At 43.8% G+C, this 9,323-nt stretch overlaps 1 protein-coding gene across 1 annotated transcript; it reads right to left on the bottom strand.

Annotated features, from left to right (window-relative positions):
• Window positions 1-5,716: 5,716 nt before the first annotated feature.
• LOC107178664 (uncharacterized) lies at window positions 5,717-6,601 on the bottom strand. The gene has a single exon (XM_015534117.2). The coding sequence runs from the start codon at window positions 6,599-6,601 to the stop codon at window positions 5,717-5,719; it is 885 nt and encodes a 294-aa protein (XP_015389603.2).
• Between the last annotated feature and the right edge of the window lie 2,722 nt (window positions 6,602-9,323).

Here is a 9,323-nt window from a genome sequence, read left to right as displayed (position 1 = left end):
GTTATATATATGAGTTTCTGATGTTATTATCATTATTAAATATCTAGTAGCTATTTTTATTTTATTTTATTTGTAGGTGACACCCTTCGTGTTGAAAGGAATAAATGTAGATGTTTGGACATGTTTTGGATGCAAATATTTTGTACTCTTTTGTTCTTTATATTTTGTGTTGTAAAATATAATTAGCACAAATGAACTACTTAAATGTCTATAACAAATATAATTGTAGTATGATTTTTATTTTGTTATGCTAATTAATTCTACATTTATTATTTTATTTTTCATTTTTTTAATTTCTTAAAGTTAATAAAATAAGAGGGTTTTCTGAAAATTATTATTGTTGTATGAAATTTGATTTAATTTTGATTAAAATTATAATAATAAAAGATAAAATGTATAAATAAATTGAAGAAAATTATTTTATAAATATTCTATAAAAAATTATATGTTTTCAAACAAAGAACCAAACTAATTTTTACTGTTTTCATTTTTATATGCTGTTTTAAAAACACACTACCAAACAAATTTTCATTTTAAAAAACATCACATCAAAAACATCATTCTCTTTCTCTAAATATTTTGCTTTTTTTAATACTGTTTAAATAAGATGATATTTTAAATATTTTACTCTTCATAGAAAATTTTTCTATGGTCAAAACATTTCAACTGATCACTATCACATTTCAAAATTCACATACAAATATCATGAAAGAGAGAAAGAAATTAAAAATATTAAAAAAAAGAAAACAAAGGAAAAACACATAGGTCTTTTGTTTGTGCACACACTTAATCAATTTGTTTCTTTGGCCAGCCTCTTCTCCTCTTTAGTCCGTACACCATGAATTTCTTCTCCTTCTTTGATGGTCTCCCTCTGCGCTTCTTCACTTCCTTCAACTTTCCTTCTTCTTCATCATTATTAAGGTTAGGGATTGACATTAAAGATACAAGCTTGTGGTAACCAATAGAGTCCATTACGACAATATCACCTTTAGCACTAAGCAGGGCAAGATGGTGAGAAAGCAAACTGTCATGCCCCATTGGTAGATCATAATGATGATAATGAGACTTTATGTATGCTGATATAGATGCTTCATCACTTGAACCACCTTCTTTATTCAAAGCTTTTATTGCCTCATAAATCATTTGCATTTACACATGAATTTCAAGAAGATAAGTAGGTAACTACCAAGACAAAGTTGATTAAAATAATTAAGCTAAATTACAATTAATAATTAATTACCTCTTGGTATGGTGGGTGATCTGGAGTATTATTTACTGAGAAGATTTCACAAAGAAGGGCATTCATGCGCAGGGTTGTCTCTTTTGTTAGTGGATGTGCTATTCTTGAACTTGCGAGTCCTAAAATGGAATCTCGGAGCCTTTTCATTGAGTTATTATTAGTTCGATGCGAATCAGCTTTATTAGGATTATTACGGGTGTTTTCAACTGATTTTGGGGTAAGAAAAGCCAAACCAATCTAGAACAATAAATTTATATTTTTGGGGGAGATGGGGTACCTCACTGGTTTGTTGTGTGCGGTGTGGTGTATCTGAAATTCGGGAGAGGTGAGAAGGGGAGAGAGAGTGGTAACAATGGTGGAAGGTCAGAAACAAGAGAGCTGTCCTTCCAAATGAGCTTCACGCCTGCAAAACAGTGAAATAGAGGTTAGAGGTAAAGCCGGGGTACCCCGGCGTTCACACTCCGACGCTCAAGTTAGCAAACTCAAGCTTTTATGGCAAAGAGAGCTAGCTAGCCCTCTGTAAATTAGGGTTTAAGGTTGAAGAAAACCTATTTTTTGGAGTGTTAGTGTTCATGGTGAGTGAGAACATGATAGAGAATGAAACCTAGGCACCTTTATATATGGAGTACCTCAGCTGCCACGTGGCGTACCCTTTTTGGCTAACGTCCTTTTACCTTTTATGATTTTTGGGCCGTTATGTGCATGTTCGCGGCGTATCTCATCCTTTGGAAACGTGGCGCGCGCTGGAGAGTGGTCCAGGGTACCTCTGCAGTAACTGTCGGGTAGGCGGCTGAGGACCACTGTCCTTGGGACAGTGTCCTTCACTTTTGGCAGAGGTAGCAGGCGGCTGTCCCCCCCTTTTGGTACGACGTTCTTGATTCCTAATTCTGACAAAATCGAATAATATCTTCTAAGAGGTGGAGACGTTTCTCATGGCGGATATTTTCGGAGGATTCTCTTGCATCTGATCTGCTGGGTACCTCGAATTACTTGGGGTACCTCAATTTATGTGGAGTAGCCCTAATTGTGCGGGGTACGTCTATTTGTGTGCGGTACCTCTAATTGTGCGGGGTACCTCTAATCAAGTAGGGTACTTCTAATTACGCCGGGTACCTCTAATTGCACGGTGTACCTCTAATCAAGCCGGAGACCTCTAATTACGCCGGGTACCTCTAATCATGCGGGGTACCTCTAATCACACCGGGTACCTCTAATCATGCAGGGTACCTCTAATCAGGCCGGGTACCTCTAATCACGCAGGGTACCTCTAATCATGCGGGGTACCTCTAATCAGGCCGGGTACCTCTAATTATGCCGGGTACCTTTAATCAGGTCGGGTACCTTGAATTATGCTAGAGTTATTCCGGGTACCTCGAATTATACGGGGTACCCCAGTTTATGTGGGGTACCTCGAGTTACTCTAGAGTTATGTGGGGTACCTCTGACCGTGCCGGGTACCTCAAATCATAGCAAGTACCTCTAATCATGCGGGGTACCTCTAATCATGTCGGGTGCCTCGGATTGCACTGAATTTATTCCATTCGTCGACACTTGGCGTTCTGCTATCTTTTTTATTTTTCCCCCAAACAACATCCCCCTAGTTTCTTTTGGCGAGAAGTATTGGAGGCAAAAGAAACTTACATAAAAAGTAGGAGCGACACGTGGCGATATGAAGTTTAGCTCGATGGACAGCTGAATAGAGGACGCCTCTAGGGGTACCCTCACGAAGGGAAGATTTCTGGAGTGAACAAGACTTTGAGGAGACACTTTGATGAAGTTTCAGAGGAGAAGCCCATAAGGTGGAAGACCCTGAGGAATGGTTGACAATGCTTTTGAGCGCATCATAACCGAGGAATGGAGTGCTGATATGGGGCTGGTGGTGCCAAGAGTAGAGAACTAGGTAGATAAGCCGGCTATCTTGAAGGCAATTGAGAATAGCAAGGCTCCCCACACATCTTGGTCTGAAAGCCCATGGAGATCAACTAAGGTACCTCAAATGAAGTCGCCATAAGGTACCCCTAATACCGACGCTTGTGTTTATACTATTTCTAGCATTTTTATTGATCCCCTTATCCTAAATGATGAAGGTGAAGATAACCATCTTACTATGTAACCTTGTTCGGCATTACCGACAAGGCGTATGGAGTACCTTAGGTACCCTTAAGCTTGGATATCCCCTGAGCTATCTATTACTTCATGGCGGGATAACCCAATTTTATCAAACATATGATGATTCCTTCAAATATGCTTGCTGCTTATCTCAGGCTTTCTTAGAGTTCCTCTTGGTGTACACGAGGAATGGTTTTCTGTCATTGGGTACCCTTAATCTTATTTCATTAGTGTATCGCGGTTTACTTAGACCTGCTTGTTGCGGTTAATTCATGGCGGAACAACCCAATTTCATCAAACATATGGTGATTCCTCCGGATATGCTTGTTGCTTATCTCAAGCTCTCTTAGTGTATTTAAGAAGTGACTTTCTGGCGTGGGGTACCTCAGAGGTACCCTTAATTAGTGTATGGCGATTTTTAGAAAAATGCTTGCTGCAAATCTTCACAAAACTTGTGGCGATTCCTTTTGAAAGATGATGGAAAACCTCATGATCCACCATTCACTCTACATCAAATATGCAAGACAAATAGTAATAAAGGTGGGCTGTTCGCCTACTCTTATGCAAGATGGTAAAAAATCTCATGATCTGCCATTCGCGTAGAATCAAATAGACAACATAGATTGAGATAAAGGTGGCTGCTCGCCTACCCTTATGCGATATGGTCGAAAACCTCATGATCCACCATTCGCTGGAATCAAATAGACAACATAGATTGAGATGAAGGTAGCTGCTCGCCTACCCTTATGCGAGATGGTCGAAAACCTCATGATCCACCACTCGCATGGAATCAAATAGACAATATAGATTGAGATAAAGGTGGTTGCTCACCTACCCTTATGCGATATGGTCGAAAACCTCATGATCCACCATTCGCTGGAATCAAATAGACAATATAGATTGAGATAAAGGTGGCTGCTCGCCTACCCTTATGCGAGATGGTCGAAAACCTCATGATCCACCATTCACATGGAATCAAATAGACAACATAGATTGAGATGAAGGTAGCTGCTCGCCTACCCTTATGCGAGATGGTCGAAAACCTCATGATCCACCATTCGTTGGAATCAAATAGACAACATAGATTGAGGTGAAGGTAGCTGTTCGCCTACCCTTATGCGAGATGGTCGAAAACCTCATGATCCACCATTCGCATGGAATCAAATAGACAATATAGATTGAGATAAAGGTGGCTGCTCGCCTACCCTTATGCGAGATGGTCAAAACCTCATGATCCGACATTCGCATGGAATAAAATAAACAATATAGATTGAGATAAAGGTGGCTGCTCACTTACCCTTATGCGATATGGTCGAAAACCTCATAATCCACCATTCGCTGGAATGAAATAGACAATATAGATTGAGATAAATGTGGCTGCTCTCCTACCCTTATGCGATATGGTCGAAAACCTCATGATCCACCATTCGCTGGAATCAAATAGACAACATAGATTGAGATGAAGGTAGCTGCTCGCCTACCCTTATGCGAGATGGTCGAAAACCTCATGATCCACCATTCGTATGGAATCAAATAGACAATATAGATTGAGATAAAGGTGGCTGCTCGCCTACCATTATGCGAGATGGTCAAAACCTCATGATCCGACATTCGCATGGAATAAAATAGTCAACATAAATAAAGATGAAGGTGGCTGCTCGCTTACCCTTATGCGAGATGATTGAAACCTTATGATCGACCATTCGATCAGAATTAAATATGGCGAACAAATAATGATAAAGGCGGCTTTCATGTTGAGTAAATTATCATAATTGGAGATAGGTCAGGTACCTCGGGTACCCTAGAGTAAGGTGATCTCTAGATACCCTCTTGCATCATAATAAACAATACTTTTACTAGTAGTATGACTTTTCTTTGTTGGATTGGTGGCCCAAATCGAGACTGAAACTGAGTCTTCAACCGGGGTACTTCGTTTTTCATCTTTCGGTATTCGAGGATCCAAAGGTGCCTCCAATTCACATTTGGGCTTAATTTGTTCCCCGTGGGGTACCCCCGCATAACTCTAGAGTAACTAGTTATGGGGTACCCTACCATCGAGGCCTCAGTGGTGCCTCTTGCTGCTCTGGTGGTGGCGATCTTGGAGGGTACCCGTGAGATACCATGAGTGTTTAAACACTCGTCCCCGCGGGGCAACCCGTGGAGGGCTCCGCATTTGGGGTACCCTTAGTATTGGGGCTTCCGTCCTCTTCGGCTTCTTCTTATTCTTTGTGACCTCGACCTTATCTTTTTGGCTTTTCAAATGACATTTCTCATCCATCTCCACTTGCTGCAACGCTCGGGAACGGTCTTAATCTGGTCCCCGTGGGGTACCCCGCATAACTCTAGAGTAACTAGTTATGGGGTACCCTACCACCGACGCCTCGGTGGTAGCTCTTGCTGCTCTGGTGGTGGCGATCTTAGAGGTTGGGGTACCCGTGAGATACTCTGAGTGTTAAACACTCGTCCCCGTGGGGCAACCCGTTGAGGGCTCCGCATTCGGGGTACCCTTGGTATTGGGGCTTCCGTCCACTTCGGCTTCTCCTTATTCTTTGTGACCTCGACCTTATCTTCTTGGAGCTTCCAATGACATTTCTCATCCATCTCCACTTGCTGCAACGCCCGAGAACGGGCTTCCCCATATGAAAGTGGGCGCTTCTTTTGAAAGGAACACCATAACTTGCCCAACCGTAAATTTTTCTCGAAATGGGTCAATGTGTGTTGATTTCCAAATGCTCCGGTTCGCAACACCTCTTGGTGGAAACGACTCACATACTCCGCCAAAGGCTCGGCTTCCCCTTGCTTGATAAAGGCAAGTTTGGAGGCTACCCTATCTTGAGTGGAGGCGTAGGAAAACTCTTTAGTAAATTCGAATAGTAATTGGTGTAGAGACGATATGCTACCCGCTTTCAAAGAGCGAAACCACGACTTCGCGGGGCCCGTGAGTGTGTGTGTAAACATCCTACACATGGCGCTCTCATCTACACCCTTGATAAGCATTTGGTCACGGTATAGCTCAGCATGCTGCGAGGGATCAGTGGTACCCGAGTATTGGGGTATTTGAGGCATGGCGAACGCCTCGGGGAGAGCTGCAGTCCTAATCTCCATCGTGAATGGCGATTGGTAGGTCATTGGCGTTGGTGCAGCTGTGATGTTTTGCTTCTCGGAGAGGAGCTTCACTTGGGCTTCTAGGTTCTCCATCTTTTCCACAAGTTCGAGGGGTACCCTCGGTGTACCCGATGATGTTGCCGCCATTTGAGAAGCCCTTTTGGCGTTTAACTTCTCACGGAGATCCTCGTGGGTACGCTTTGCATGCCTCGTACCCTGGCTGCTGTGGGAATTGCAAGAGGCGGTGGAACACTAGTCGCGGGAGCCCACGGTTTGAACCTTTACCCGATGGCCTAGGCTTTGGCTTGCTGGCTTCGGGTACCCCTCTTCTGACCATAGCTTGGTTATCCGTTTGAGGTGGTGGAGCTTCTAGCGTCACTAGTGGAAGTGAACTTTCGGGTGCCCGAGATCCGACCACCCTAAGTATTGCGTGGGCGAGATCCTCAAATCGCTTGTGCGAAATAGGTTCCTCCTCTTGGTGAGCACCCGTCGATTGCTTGATACTCTTGCCCTTGTTGACGCGGGCTACCCTTCTTGCAGGATCGCTACCTTCACTGCTGCTGTCATCTCTCATCCTTATAGGATCCCTCATTAAACCTTCGGGAGGTACGTCGGGTGCCATGCATTGGAGTATACACAACAACTAGTTTGGTAATCGCGGTGGAGGCTTTTTGTGCGAGTCCCCATAGACGGCACCAATTGTTTTCAACTGATTTTGGGGTAGGAAAAGCCAAACCAATCTAGAACAATAAATTTATATTTTTGGGGGAGATGGGGTACCTCACTGGTTTGTTGTGTGCAGTGCGGTGTATCTGAAATTCGGGGGAGGTGAGAAGGGGAGAGAGAGTGGTAACAATGGTGGAAGGTCAAAAACAAGAGAGTTGTCCTTCCAAATGAGCTTAACGCCTGCAAAACAGTGAAATAGAGGTTAGAGGTAAAGCCGGGGTACCCCAGCGTTCACACTTCGACGCTCAAGTTAGCAAACTCAAGCTTTTATGGCAAAGAGAGCTAGCTAGCCCTCTGTAAATTAGGGTTTAAGGTTGAAGAAAACTTATTTTTTGGAGTGTGAGTGTTCATGGTGAGTGAGAACATGATGGAGAATGAAACCTAGGAACCTTTATATATGGAGTACTTCAGCTGCCACGTGGCGTACCCTTTTTGGCTAACGTCCTTTTACCTTTTTATGATTTTTGGGCCGTTATGTGCATGTTCGCAGCGTATCTCATCCTTTGGAAACGTGGCGCGTGCTAGAGAGTGGTCTAGGGTACCTCTGCAGTAACTGTCGAGTAGGCGGCTGAGGACCACTGTCCTTGGGACAATATCCTTCACTTTTGGCAGAGGTAGCAGGCGGCTGTCCCCCCCTTTTGGTACGACGTTCTTGATTCCTAATTCTGACAAAATCGAATAACATCTTTTAAGAGGTGGAGGCGTTTCTCATGGCGGATATTTTCGGAGGATTCTCTTGCATCTGATCTGCCGGGTACCTCGAATTACGTGGGGTACCTGAATTTATGTTGGGTACCCCTAATTGTGTGGGGTACCTCTATTTGTGTGGGATACCTCTAATTGTGCGGGGTACATCTAATCAAGTAGGGTACTTCTAATTACGCCGGGTACCTCTAATTGCATGGGGTACCTCTAATCAAGCCGGAGACGTCTAATTACGCCGGGTACCTCTAATCATGCGGGGTACCTCTAATCACGCCGGGTACCTCTAATCATGAAGGGTACCTCTAATCAGGCCGGGTACCTCTAATCACGCAGGGTACCTCTAATCATGTGGGGTACCTTTAATCAGGCCGGGTACCTCTAATTATGCCGGGTACCTCTAATCAGGTCGGGTACCTTGAATTATGCTGGAGTTATTCCGGGTACCTCGAATTATACGGTGTACCCCAGTTTATGTGGCGTACCTCGAGTTACTCTAGAGTTATGTGGGGTACCTCTGACCGTGCCGGGTACCTCAAATCATGGCAAGTACCTCTAATCATGCGGGGTACCTCTAATCATGTCGGGTGCCTCGGATTGCACTGATTTATTCCATTCGTCGACACTTGGCGTTCTGTTATCTTTCTTATTTTTCCCCCAAACAGATATTATTCGATTTTGTCAGAATTAGGAATCAAGAACGTCGTACAAAAAGGGGGGGACATCCGCCTGCTACCTCTGCCAAAAGTAAGTACACTGTCCCAAGGACAGTGGTCCTCAGCCGCCTACCCGACAATTATTGCAGAGGTACCCTAGACCACTCTCCAGCGCGCGCCACGTTTCCAAAGGATGAGATACGCCGCGAACATGCACATAATAGCCCAAAAATCATAAAAAGGTAAAAGGACGTTAGCCAAAAAGGGTACGCCATGTGGCAGCTGAGGTACTCCATTTATAAAGGTGCCTAGGTTTCATTCTCCATCATGTTCTCACTCACCATGAACACTCACACTCCAAAAAATAGGTTTTCTTCAACCTTAAATCCTAATTTACAGAGGGCTAGCTAGCTCTCTTTGCCATAAAAGCTTGAGTTTGCTAACTTGAGCGTCGGAGTGTGAATGCCGGGGTACCCCGGCTTCACCTCTAACCTCTATTTCACTGTTTTGCAGGCGTGAAGCTCATTTGGAAGGACACCTCTCTTGTTTTTGACCTTCCACAATTGTTACCACTCTCTCTCCCCTTCTCATCTCCCCCAAAAATATAAATTTATTGTTCTAGATTGGTTTGGCTTTTCCTACCCCAAAATCAGTTGAAAACAATTGGCTCCGTCTGTAGGGACTCGCACAAAAAGCCTCCACCGCGGTTACCAAACTAGTTGTTGTGTATACTCTAATACATGGCACCCGACGTACCTCCCGAAGGTTTAATGAGGGATCCTACA

This window comes from Citrus sinensis, chromosome 1 (assembly GCF_022201045.2).
Source record: "Citrus sinensis cultivar Valencia sweet orange chromosome 1, DVS_A1.0, whole genome shotgun sequence".
Taxonomy (NCBI): Eukaryota; Viridiplantae; Streptophyta; class Magnoliopsida; order Sapindales; family Rutaceae; genus Citrus; species Citrus sinensis.
Note: the sequence above shows the minus strand (reverse complement) of the source record. Positions and strands in the feature narration are given on the sequence as shown.